Source organism: Plasmodium fragile, assembly GCF_000956335.1.
Source record: "Plasmodium fragile strain nilgiri unplaced genomic scaffold supercont1.53, whole genome shotgun sequence".
Classification (NCBI taxonomy): Eukaryota; Apicomplexa; class Aconoidasida; order Haemosporida; family Plasmodiidae; genus Plasmodium; species Plasmodium fragile.
In genome coordinates, this window is record NW_012192633.1 from 35,181 (window position 1) to 48,193 (window position 13,013).

Here is a 13,013-nt window from a genome sequence, read left to right on the forward strand (position 1 = left end):
CCGTCGTCCACTGGGGCGCCGTTCTCGTTTGTGCGTCTCTTCACTTGCCCGCAAAATATTTATTCTCTTCCGTCGCTTCCTTTCTTGGCCGCCACGTTTTGGAGGGTACCTTCCCCTTGCATGCTAGTAAAATTGGCAAGTTCGCAATTGTTCACAATTTGTAAAAAAAAAAAAAAAATACTTCCTTTCCTCATTTCTTTGTTGCTTCATAAATTTTTTTTTTTGTTTTTTTTTTTTTGTGAGGACACGTGCCCGGATTTTATAATAGCGCCGCTCCAAAATAACAGTGTCGAGAAAAGCCGCATGAACAAAAAGGAGGAAACGCCAACTCACAGATGTGCGGCAAACCGGGGTAATAATCAGGCCAATTAAAATTATGTAACTCTCCCGCTACGTCTGGGGCTGCTTCGAATTTTCTCAACCCAATAAACGAAGCAGTTGACCGAGCAAAAGGCAGAATAAAAAATTCCCCGGCGAAAAATTGCAGAGCGGAAAAAGGATCCCCATTTTTGTTCATTTTGCCACGCAGCAAAGAGCCAACGACAAACGCAGAAAAATATTCAAAAAAATATTCAAAAAAATACTCAAAAAAATACTCAAAAAAATAGGCAAAAAATACACAGAAAATACGCAAAAAATACACAGAAAATACGCAAAAACACACGCAAGCATAACTTTTTATGTACGAACAACTCCGCCCTGCGTTCGTTGCTGTCCCAGATTTTTTCCTATTGGGAAAAACACGCTGTGTCATGACACAAAAGTGCGTGACGTAACGCCCACAACTGTGTAGGGTACAGGAATAAAACCCTATCCCCCACGGATAAGCATTAGTTGCTAGGAAGAGATTGGCCCCTAACCTCCTTGCCCATTCATCATTTGTTTTCCCATTTCGGAAGAACCCCGACCACCCTCTAACTATACAAACCACTGTGGAACAAAATGGCGTCGACTAATAAGAAGTTGCAAAAAATTATGACTCAGCCTATAGTAAAAAAAAAAAAAAAAAAAAAAAAAAAAAAAAAAAGCCAAGCGGCTGCACAGAGCAGTTTGACAAAAAAGCAATGTTACGTGTCGTACCCCACCACTCCATTTGTTCCCCTCTGCCCTTCCTCATGTTTGTCTCTCCTTTTACCCCCCTGTCGCAGAACCAAATTTTCAGATTTTTCACGAACAAAACGGTGGTCCAAATTTGGCTCTACGATAAACCAGACACCCGCATTGAGGGAAAAATTCTGGTAATTTTAAAAAGGCATTTTCACCGCCACACCAGGCGCGGGATAGACTTACGTAACGTGTATGTACCCTATATGCACACGTTCATCACACCCAGACATACTTTTTCCCCCTTCCATCCACGCCGCATCACCTTATAGGGTTTCGATGAATACATGAACATGGTGCTAGACGAGTCCGCAGAAGTTTCAGTTAAGAAGAAAACGAGAAAAGACCTGGGCAAGATTCTTCTCAAGGGGGACACCATCACACTAATAATGGAAGCGTAAGAAATAAAGCGACGAATAAGAACAGTGCCCATTATATAAATTTGAAGTGTCTGTTTAGAATACCTGCTGCCGCGACTCTTCCCGCTCCCCCTTGCACACGCCTTTTTTTTTTTTTTTTGTATTTCTTTTTTTTATAGGAAAAAGGAGGAAGAAGAGTAGATGCTTCGAATTTGTTCACTCCCCAACTATCGCACATTTGAGGCCCACTTTGTGACCGAACATTTTGAGCAATTCTTTAACTAGTTCCTTACGACTCTGCTCCCGAAGGGGGGCTTTGTATGGATACGAAACGTGTGCGGTGCGAATAAAAAGCATCCGCCCTTCCTGTTTGTCTCATTTGATTTAAAAAAAAAAACCCTATTTTTACGTCTCTTTTATTTTTTTTATTATTATATTTTTTTTATTTTCCCTTTTTAAATGATTAAAATGTGACCAATATATAATCACATGACCACATAAACAGTGTGTCATTATAAAACGCTTCATTGTAAAGCTCCACAACAACCACTCTCTCACGAATTTAGTATTTCCCCATTTGCTTAACACACTGCTGCGGGGAATTAAAACGCATCAGCTTCACAACCAACTGGGGAAGAAGTACCAGTTGATGTTTTTTACGTCTCAGTGGAGATTCCTTTCTTAAGTTCGATCATATCTATCCGTACATACGTACGTGTGCTCTCTCTCCACACGTGGATGTCCATTTGGGGCGAATATGATGCTCACCTGTTGTTGACCAAATCAAAAGGTGATGGTAAAAAAGGGACGAGTCAGTTCACCACAGTTCCGCAACCCGTGTTTTGTAAGAAGACATGTCACTAGAGCAACACGTTAATAAAATAAATTCAGGTAATTTTATTTTATTTTTTTTTTTTTTATTCCTCATGGTCAAAAATGTAAATGCTGTGCATGCATCCATAGGACTTTCACGTATGTATGTGTATAGCGTGTGGTTTCTTCCCGCTGTACATTCTGCACTGCCAGTGATAGAACCTACAATCACGCAGGGGCGGAGTGGAAATGAGCCCATCTTTTTCTCCGTCCCGCTTTAAACAGCATCAGGCGGAAAACGCCACATCTAGCTATTTAGCAAAAAAAGTAAAAAGTTACCTTGCAGAGTCAGGTAAAAAAAAAAAAAAATTGCACCAAATTATCCGCAAAGTACAACTCGCGGAAAAAATTATAATCTCGTTTTTTCGCAAGCGACAAAGTAAAAACCATAGCGACAAGCGCCCCCTGGGTAGTAAAGCCCCTCTTGGAACACAATCACAAACTCGACAAAACAATAGCCCTTTTTTACATCTTCACATATGTTCAGAGATTTACTGCCCATCCTGAGATACCATAAAAATTTCGGCAGCTACTTTTACAAACAACATTCCTACTCATCAGCAATTCTGAACAAGAATAAAAATATCATCTTCCCGGTTAACTGCAAACAGACCTTCACCAAAATGAGTGAGAAAAAGGAACATGTGATGGAGGGCGAAAAGAAAGTCGCCAAGAACCACCAGGCCAAGTAAGCTAACCACGTCGAAGGGAAATGTGGATGGGGAGAGAACGGTATATCCCCTCTCTCTAAAGCCGTACCGCCGTTCTTCATCCCTTCGCTATTTATGTACTTTCTCCATATTTGTGAGTGGTACATGCCATTATGCGCGTGCATACACAGCGCGTACACATGCCCGCCGCGTTGTTTTTTCTGCGTTGTCATTACACTACATCACCCCGCACCACAGGGACAAGAAAAAGGAAGAGGAAGCAGAGGTGGACCCACGCCTGTACTACGAGAACAGGTCCAAGTTAATCCTAGAACAAAAGGCCAAGGGAATCAACCCATATCCACACAAATTTGAAAGGACCATAACTGTACCAGAATTTGTAGAAAAGTACCAAAACCTAGCGAGCGGAGAGCACCTGGAAGATACCGTTGTAAATGTAACAGGAAGAATAATGAGGGTGTCTGCCTCAGGACAGAAATTGCGTTTTTTCGACTTGGTTGGAGATGGAGCCAAAATACAAGTGCTAGCCAATTTCGCATTCCATGATCAGACCAAGTCAAATTTCGCAGAAGCGTATGACAAGATAAGACGAGGAGATATTGTAGGAATTGTAGGGTTCCCTGGAAAAAGCAAAAAGGGAGAGTTAAGTATATTCCCCAAGGAAACGATCATCCTGTCTCCATGTCTCCACATGCTACCAATGAAGTATGGATTAAAGGACACAGAAATTAGGTGCAGACAAAGGTACCTAGATTTAATGATAAACGAATCTACCAGAAGTACCTTTATTACCAGAACCAAAATTATTAACTACCTGAGAAGTTTTCTTAATGATAGAGGATTCTTCGAAGTAGAAACTCCAACCATGAATTTAGTAGCAGGTGGTGCAAATGCCAAACCATTTATTACCCACCATAATGACTTAGACCTGGATCTCTACCTCCGAATCGCAACAGAGTTACCTCTGAAAATGCTAATCGTAGGAGGAATAGACAAAGTGTACGAAATAGGAAAAGTGTTCAGAAATGAAGGCATTGATAATACTCATAACCCTGAATTTACCTCATGTGAATTCTACTGGGCTTATGCAGATTTTTATGACCTCATCAAATGGTCTGAAGATTTCTTTTCCACTTTAGTTATGCACTTATTTGGCACATACAAAATATTATATAATAAAGATGGGCCAGAAAAAGATCCTATAGAAATTGATTTCACCCCCCCATATCCTAAAGTTTCAATCGTGGAGGAGTTGGAAAAATTAACAAACACAAAATTAGAACAACCATTTGATTCTCCAGAAACGATTAACAAAATGATCAATTTGATTAAAGAAAATAAAATAGAAATGCCAAACCCTCCAACTGCTGCTAAATTGCTAGATCAGCTAGCTTCACACTTTATAGAAAATAAATATCCTGACAGACCTTTCTTCATTATTGAGCACCCACAAATTATGAGTCCATTAGCCAAATATCATAGGTCCAAACCAGGCTTAACTGAACGATTAGAAATGTTTATCTGTGGAAAGGAAGTCCTAAATGCTTACACAGAATTGAATGACCCTTTTAAACAGAAGGAATGCTTTTTGGCGCAACAAAAGGATAGGGAAAAGGGAGACGCAGAAGCCTTCCAGTTTGATGCTTCATTTTGTACATCCTTGGAATATGGGCTTCCCCCCACTGGTGGTCTTGGATTAGGTATAGACCGAATCACTATGTTCCTAACCAACAAGAATTGTATTAAAGATGTGATCCTCTTCCCGACCATGCGCCCTGCGAATTAGTTTCACATTCGCGCCTCCTTCCGTTGTTCATACCATTTTGTTTCCCCTCTTTGCGTTTTTTTTTTTTTTTTTTTTTTTTTTTCCTCCAGTCTCACCCCCCTGCGCATTCTGTACGTACACATTGTCGCGTTTGTCTACGCTTCCCATTCATCTCTCGCCATTTTTTAACCACCCCCTCTAACTCAAATGCACGTATAAATCATCTAGCACATAACACCTAGCATGTTCCATGAGGCGCTGCCGTCCCGCGGGCCTATTTCGCCCCGACCTGCACAATTTAAATTCTTCAAAAAAGATCAACTTTGTAATTATAATACAGATCTCTGTAGGTAGAAGAGCAAAGAAGTGCTGGGCGCTTCGTTTGCATTTCTCCGCTTAGTGGAATGCCGGTGCAGGACTTACCTCATTTTGTTCCCTGCCCATTTAGTGTTGTCTCCCCACTTCACTAACATTTGCCACTGTGTCGCAGACTGCTATGTACCTGTCTGGTGTACACCTGTCACCTTACCTGGGTCACATATTTAACCTTAATTACCCGTCTACATACCTACCGCTGCCTTATAACGCCTCCCCTTCTCCCCAATGACGGACAAGGACGCGACATCCTGCGACATGGCGCACTTCCTCAAAAACTTCGCAGACTTAGAAAAATCCTACGAACATCTACTCAACAGGAAAAAACAAAACGAGTTGAGACTCAATGAGGCGCTCAGGAGTCTTGACGAAATAAAGGAGCAGTACGAACAGGAAAAAAAAAGTACAAAAACTTCTTTTTAAAAAAAAAAAAAAAAAAGGGAAGAAATCACATGACCCGTTCAGGAAAAAAATGTGTGCACATTTTTCGCTTTCTCAAAATAGCTTGCTCATCATTTTTTTTGCACACCGTTCCAGAGAATTTCGAAATGTCAATTGCTATAGGGGAGCACACAGATAGGCTAATAAAAAAGCACAGTTACGCGGAAAGGTCCGTCCCAATGGACTATCTCTCCAACTGTCCTAATTTTTTTTTCGCGCTCAACTTGTGAGGACAGAAGCGTCTGCTTTTGTATTCATGTGTCTTAACCCATGAGAAGCAGCTATAAAAATGCATTTCTTCCCCTGATCGTAACCAAAACAGCTACGATTTCGTGAAAAGGCAAAATGATGATTTTAAAGAAAAAATCGAATCCCTGCGGAGGGAAAAGGAACAGGGTATGCACGAGGAGGCAACACCAACAGCAAATCTTTGCATAGTGGGGGGAGGTGTGCCCCGGTGGCATTCGACTACGTATTAGCGGCATTCCAAATGCGCCCCCGCTGTAAACCCCGTCAGACAAGCTGCTCATGGAGGAGAGAACAAAAGCGATGGAGATGAAGAAACAGAGAGAAGTTGCAGAATACGATAGCAAGCTGGTCAAAAAAAAAAAAAAATGACAATGTGAAAACGTTTAACAAAAATGTTACACAAATGAAAAATAATAAAATGGTTTACACAAAATATCTTTCCCCCTTTTTCTGGGATTACAATTATAACATATGCGCTTCGGTTCTATGCAGAGAGAAAACAAAAATAAATTGCTCCAACTAGAGAGTCAAATAGTAGAGCTTGACTTAGACATCGTGTCAAAGGAGTAGGCCGAAGATGATTGAACATTTTAACACAATCAGATGGTGTCGCGGAGAAATAATATTTGCAATTACATGTGTGCAGTGCACTAATGAACGATTCACTTGCTCTTCTTTTTTTTTTTTGTCCTTACCCTACCTGCACACTACAGCGAGAAGATAAGCGAACTCTCCTCACTATTAAAAGAAATTAAAAAGGAACACGAAAGGGAGAAGCTGCAGTACGAGCTGAAGATAAAAGACTTGATTAAAAATAAAGACGAAATCAGCCGGAAAAACAAGGTACATTATTTAGTACCTTCTATGACTTTCTTGTTTTTTGCCTCCTTATCATTCGAGCGGGTCGTTATATTCTGTGAACATATGAGTGTCCCGCGCACGTGTGTACACCTACACCTGTCCTATCAATGCCGCAAACTCTCCGAACAACGTCCCCTTTTAGGAGGCCATGCGGGACATAATAAATGACACTGGAAGTCACGCCTTGAAAAACTTAAAAAACAAGCTCCACATACTCCAGCAGGTTATGCACAAAAAAGGCACTTTGCAAAAAGGAATTATACATCCATCCATACGTATATCTTCCTCTGTGCTCCCCGCCAACACACACACGTGATGCTCATCCCCCCCCGTAATGTACATCCCCACTTGTGTAGAAATGCAACAGGATGGAAAAGGAAAATGCAACTTTGAAAAGGACCATAAACAAAGCCGAGAAAAAAACGAATAGTACACAAGACCGCACAAAAACTACATGTATTAAGAGCTTATATAAAATATAAAAGGGTTATTTCAGAAAGGGGGCAGCAGAATGTCGCTGCCATTTTTTTTTTTTTTTTTTTTTTTTGCGCAATTTTAACTGTGTGCAAATAAAAGAGATGTTGACCTAGTGATCTCGCCAAGGATGTAAAACGAATGATGTGGACCCAGGAAGGGGTAAGCAAGCCATGCAACTTCCCACATAGCAGTCCCGCACATTGTTACATTTTGGCATATGATCTCTATGGGAGAGCGTCCCGGTGGGGACATTAATTTTTTTTTTTTGAGAATTGCACTTCCGTAGCGTTGACTTAATAGCGAAGTGGGGGGAAACACTACCAAGCATTCCAAACCCTGTTCACGTATTGAGAAGAATTTCCCGAACAAAGTTGACCCTCCATGAAGCGTTGCCGCATGGGATCTTGCTCATGTCAGGAAGGAAATTCCCCCAAGAAGCACTCCCCATCCTAATGAGTAAATACATTTTGGCGCTATTGCGAAGAGCTAACAAGGGAACATGAAGGACAAGTGCAAAAGTCTGTCAAAGTGATACCACCTTAACGTACACCCTGCTAAGAAAAAAAAAGTCACTCTCCGGATGTTTCTCACGCATTGCTCTCGCTTAGTTTTGTTTTTTTTTCCCCCCCACCCTCCAATGTAATTGCACAAAAGGCACAACATAGCAATAATGACATTGAAATTTCTTCTTTTACTTTTTCTTTACCGTTTTGCGGGCAAATGCTTTACCCTGAATAGACCACACCTGAGTAGCCCACGAAATTCACCTGTCCTACTATACGGCCCAAATTCGAAGACCCTCCAAAACCGCAGCAACTACTTTTTCTGCGCTGCCAAAAAAAAACAACCCGCAGATAGTAACAAATTCAGTTTGCGCGAAAAAAAAGAAGATGAAAGTACCGAACCGTCCAGAAATATTTTCTCAAATTCAAACATATTTCGAAACAAATACAACTACATTCCGTCACTACAAGAAGTCAAAGCGGACATAGAAAATTTCAAAAGAGAAAAATCTTTTTATTTCACTGAACACAGTATACTCGAAGCCATCAGTGTAGAAAATAATATCGTCGTGGTCAACATTGAGGGCATGTTTTTCGAAGACATTAATGTAGTGTTCGCAGAAGTAACCAAGTATTTGCTCAATAAGCATTTGGGCATTTTAGGCGTGCACCCCTACAACATCAAATCGCTAAACATAGAAACAGGGGAAACTTAAATGGAGCACCTCACAGACCAGTTGGCGTTGCCATACCCTTTACTTTTTTCGTACCAGAGGGCTATTCATTCTCCTGCAGAAAATTGTTATCTATTCTGCAAGAGCGGTGGCTCGCATTCGCAGTTTTTTTTCAGACATTTTCTTTTTCGAAATGAAAAGGTTACGTTGTGTGCATTTTTTTCGGGCACACGATTTGGCTGTTCATATTTTTCTTTTTTGAAAAGCTTTTTAGCTGTTTTTTTTTTTTTTTTTTTCCAAAACGCCTTGCTTGTTCATATTTTTTGCCGCATTTTTTACGGCTACCGTATGAATCACCAAATGAAGAAAAAAATGTTTCAAATTACACCATGCTCAGAAGATGGTATATACCAACATTAGCGGTACCTCCTGATTGATACCACTTTCGTGTTCTTAAGGTCCAACAGGAAATGTACAGCATGTCCACAAACAAATTCGATTAAAAAAAAAAAAAAAAAGGTGTGTATAGTTTTGCCCTGGAAATGCATCATGGGGGATGTTTCCATGGGACAAAAAAAGGAACAACATACGAACAAGCATTAAAAGGGGAGGCACTTAAAGGGGAAGAAGCTATGCGGTAAAGAAATTGCCATGAAAGAAAAAAGTCATTTTCAATGTTACCCCCTTTTAATGGTATGTAAAGTGAGCCAAATTGTTCACACGACGGTGAAACGACAAATGCGCTATTTACCTCTGACGCGCGTTTGCAAACAATGCACGCTGCACACACAACGCACGGAACTTCCCCCCTCCTTCAATCCGCATCACATGTCGTAATTGTCGTTCACGTCCTTGTCTTCTCCATACTGTATGATCATATCTATGGAGTTGATAATAAAATCTACATTATCATCGTCGTAAATATTTAACGGGATAAAGGAAACCAAATTGAAATCCTCGATAATATGCGCAAAGGCATTGTTCAATTTGTAGTACTTCCTGGACATGCATTTGTTGGCCGTCATGACAATATCATGGGGATCCAAAGAAAGTATATCATTTAATTTTTCATAATTTTTTTGGTAAATTTTTTCTTCAAGTTCTTCCGACCGCACGCTGCTACTGCTATTCTCATCTGATGAATTCTGTCCGAATTTTTCACCCCTTCCTTCAGACATGCTGGCAGAAGAAACACTTGAAACGCTTCTCTTGTCATAATCGGAACACAAAATATATTCGTCCTTAAAAGACTTCTCACCGTTTATGTATTCCATTTCTTTGAGAAAGCTGTCACCCAAATCATCACCTGCCCGTTTTTCTTCACGGTCACTCTGTTCCGATTTGTCCTGAAGAAAAAAGCGACTACCTCGGCCACCTTTAATCTTTCTGTTAATCTTTTTATATAACTTCCTCTGGAAAAAAAAGTTATTGTTATGCTTAAATTTTCTCAATTCTTGGTAGTAATTTTTACTCACCAAAAGGTCACATTTGGTTAATATATTAATGTGAGGTAATTCAAAGTTTATCATGGTGGATAAGCTGGTCAGGTACGCTGACAGCAACTTCGTATTCGAACTAATAAATGAAATATCTACTAAGAAGACAACTATCAATCTTATATTTTGATCAGTGAATATGCTTAAAATTTTCTTAAAATAATCCGTGTGTGTGTACAACTCTATCTGTCCAGGAGTATCAATGATGAAATAATTTTCATCATCATCGTAATTATTTAATTCGTCTTCCAGCAAATATGAATTTTCGTATAACAATTCTACACTCCTTAGTAAAGCACAATTTGGGCCAAGCATCTGATCCTCCATTAGGCTGTTTACATCCACGTAGTTCCTTATATCGATGTCGTAAATGGTGTCATAATATTGCTTCAATTCCTTTTCAATGTTGGACGTGGTGTTCATCGCTTTCTTCTTTCTCTCGTAGTAGTACTCTTCACTTGCGCTGTCCAAATTCACTACATAGCAATTTCGTTTTTTTATTTTCATAAATTCTTTCATCAGCTTGCAATAATTTGTTTTCCCGCTCCCAGCAGGCCCCACCACAACTTGCCCATACTTCATCTTGTTCAAGTGGGCGGATTATTTTTTTTTTTCCCTCTTCAACGAAAGGAAAAGAAAAATAACGGACGGGTTAATAAAACGTATAGGACAAAAATACAACAGCTAGGCTGTCCACTATTCCTCCATACGTGGCATTTGTGAACCAACTGAGCGTGACACGAAAAATTGGTCCAATTTTTGCGAACATGTGTTGGTATTGTCGCGCACGTTTTTTGAAATAGCTAGCTGGAAGGACAACGGGGAAAAAAAAAAAAAAATCCTCTCAAGAATTATTTCCCCCGCCTACAATATTTTATTTAAAGATGATAAAATCTGGGGGGGATTTTGTTAAATTCATTTTGGAATACTTCGGGGATGTGCTCCTTTCATTGGGGGTCAGCAAATAAGGAAAGGTTATTCATGCTTACCCCCTTTTGGGGTTTTGTTCATATATATATATTTTTTTTTTACTTATGTATCTCCTTACAAATAGAGATAACAGATGATCCTGAAAAAATTCTTGGCCATTAGTTTCAACTTATGCAAGTCGTCACATGATAGTTCATATCATCATAACGGTTTCGCATTTATACCGCGCTCATATGCCTTGAAAATTTTCCTGTTGCCACCCACGATGCATGCAGGTGTATGCAGCCGTAACAGTTGGAAGTAATTCGCCACTGTGCCGCGGTCCCTATTTTCATGTCAGCGGTAGCGGCGGGGAGAAGCTTTTTGTATAGTATCACCAAAACGGTGCTTATGCAACGTAAAGATTCCCTCGTTTGGACTTTTTTTCCCTAAGAGTTTTGCCGTATGTGGGAAAAAAATAAAAGAGGTAACACCCACTGGGTTAATTAAACATATGTATGCCTCCCATATGCACCTTATACATGCCCGTTCTGCCACTCAACCTGTTCCATCCTGAAAATTTCAAGACGAACGGACTTTTTAATAATTAAAGGTGGAAAAAAAAAAAGCGCCATTATAAGTGAGTCACCAGTACATATTCCGTGTAAAAGTTCCATTGGGACATTTCCCCCCAAAGGTGAAAAAAAAAAAAAAAAAAAAAAAGATCCAAACAGCGTAACACCGCACACCGTTTAAAGCGAGCTTTTGTTTGGAAGAAAATAAGCGCTACTTCTGCAGAACAAATATCTTTACAAGTTCATCCAAAGCAATGTCAATATTGACCAATGGAGCGCACATTATGGTGAGGCCCCCTTACCTCAAAGAAGCTCCTACAAAGCGCAGTCAGGAAAGAACCGGGCGCAGTCAATCGTTAAAGCTCTTCACATGAATTGCGCCGATCAAATAAACGGTCGAACATATAAAAGTCAAATTGACCACAAACCATAAGGCCCCACAAAACTTCGAGTTACACTTGGTCAATTCTGCATATTTATACGCATCGGACTCAGGCACAGATCTCGTAATTAAGTCTTCAACTATGTCTACCATGCTATATATTTGGTTGAGGACGCCTATGAAAGTCATAATTATTTTTAAGGGCCAGTACTGCACATCTTCCTTAAAATGCACACACAAAACCCAAACAGAAATGGTAAGCGTTAAGAACAGGACGCATAGAAGCCTTAGGAAAAAATTATTCGCATAAAAAATTAACACTATTAGGAGTAAGAAACATAAAAAAGCAGCGGATATGATCAGCGTCCATTTGTTTATGTATGCCATCAAAATAAAAAACATCCCGTAGAAACAGGACCCAATGTAGCCAGCGGGAAGAATTAGGAATTGGTTTCCTCCAATTGTGTTTGTGCATCCTCCATGATTTCTGTTCACCTCTGCATTTGCAACCAAAGGGGGGAGGAAAAAAAAAAAAAAAAAAATGAAGTTCGCATGAAGTGGTACAAAAATGTTACATAAGTAGTCGAAAAAAAAGTATAACCACGGAATGGTATGCTTTAAGAAAGTGTTCACTACACATATACGCGTACACACAAAGATATACGTACAGCAGGGGTGGCGTTTTTCACCCAAAAGCGCAGCTTAGCCACGCAACAAAGCCGAATGGACAGGTTAATTTTTTTTTCACTTCTTCCTTGCAAACGAACCTATGCTCTTCACCCGGCCCCCCGTCAACCAACAGGCCGACGCATGCGAAAACTCGTGCAAAAAAACGGTCAGCAGTTTGAAGGGTTCCAAAATTTTGCACTTCCATAACAGAGCGTTTATCAACACACACACAGAGATGCTCACGAAGGTAATGTTTTGGTTTCGTTCGCAGCAAGTCTGCAGGGTGAAGTCGAAATGCATTGTGCCTTCCGGTGGGATAATTTCGGTTGGGATAGCTTCTGTTGGATGAATGGCTTTGGGCGGGATGCCGTCTTATGAGATGCGTTCCCTTGCGCTGCTCGACAACCCCCCTTTGACAAAACTTACAGTCAGCAAATTGCAAAAATGTTAAAACTTCATTTTTCGTTCTTTAAAAAGGAAAATTCGGCTTACTCATCGCTATGCGTCAAGCATTGCAGATACAAATGTATGAACAGGACAGGTAAAAAAGGGAAAAAAAAAAAAAAAAAAAAAAATAACACGTGGGGTGTGATTCACTTGGCTTGTCAATAAATCCGCAGATTAATAAAC

General features: G+C 40.1%; 6 protein-coding genes across 6 annotated transcripts; 4 read left to right on the top strand and 2 right to left on the bottom strand.

Annotated features, from left to right (window-relative positions):
- Positions 1–942: 942 nt before the first annotated feature.
- Positions 943–1,505, top strand: AK88_04074 (uncharacterized protein; the record flags this gene model as incomplete). The annotated part of the gene is made up of 3 exons (XM_012481684.1): positions 943–990; positions 1,149–1,238; positions 1,377–1,505. The coding sequence occupies 3 exons, from the start codon at positions 943–945 to the stop codon at positions 1,503–1,505; spliced, it is 267 nt and encodes an 88-aa protein (XP_012337107.1).
- A 1,310-nt stretch (positions 1,506–2,815) lies between these two features.
- Positions 2,816–4,793, top strand: AK88_04075 (lysine-tRNA ligase; the record flags this gene model as incomplete). Its single annotated transcript, XM_012481685.1, has 2 exons — positions 2,816–3,024; positions 3,245–4,793. 2 exons carry the CDS (start codon positions 2,816–2,818, stop codon positions 4,791–4,793), a joined length of 1,758 nt encoding a protein of 585 aa, XP_012337108.1.
- A 582-nt stretch (positions 4,794–5,375) lies between these two features.
- Positions 5,376–7,180, top strand: AK88_04076 (uncharacterized protein; the record flags this gene model as incomplete). Its single annotated transcript, XM_012481686.1, has 8 exons — positions 5,376–5,550; positions 5,685–5,757; positions 5,911–5,984; positions 6,106–6,185; positions 6,330–6,403; positions 6,551–6,680; positions 6,841–6,921; positions 7,055–7,180. The coding sequence occupies 8 exons, from the start codon at positions 5,376–5,378 to the stop codon at positions 7,178–7,180; spliced, it is 813 nt and encodes a 270-aa protein (XP_012337109.1).
- Positions 7,181–7,845: 665 nt separating this feature from the next.
- Positions 7,846–8,394, top strand: AK88_04077 (uncharacterized protein; the record flags this gene model as incomplete). The annotated part of the gene is made up of 1 exon (XM_012481687.1): positions 7,846–8,394. One exon carries the CDS (start codon positions 7,846–7,848, stop codon positions 8,392–8,394), a length of 549 nt encoding a protein of 182 aa, XP_012337110.1.
- A 782-nt stretch (positions 8,395–9,176) lies between these two features.
- On the bottom strand, positions 9,177–10,430 carry AK88_04078 (uncharacterized protein; the record flags this gene model as incomplete). The annotated part of the gene is made up of 1 exon (XM_012481688.1): positions 9,177–10,430. The coding sequence occupies one exon, from the start codon at positions 10,428–10,430 to the stop codon at positions 9,177–9,179; it is 1,254 nt and encodes a 417-aa protein (XP_012337111.1).
- Positions 10,431–11,681: 1,251 nt separating this feature from the next.
- AK88_04079 (uncharacterized protein) lies at positions 11,682–12,683 on the bottom strand (the record flags this gene model as incomplete). The annotated part of the gene is made up of 2 exons (XM_012481689.1): positions 11,682–12,211; positions 12,482–12,683. 2 exons carry the CDS (start codon positions 12,681–12,683, stop codon positions 11,682–11,684), a joined length of 732 nt encoding a protein of 243 aa, XP_012337112.1.
- Positions 12,684–13,013: the final 330 nt, after the last annotated feature.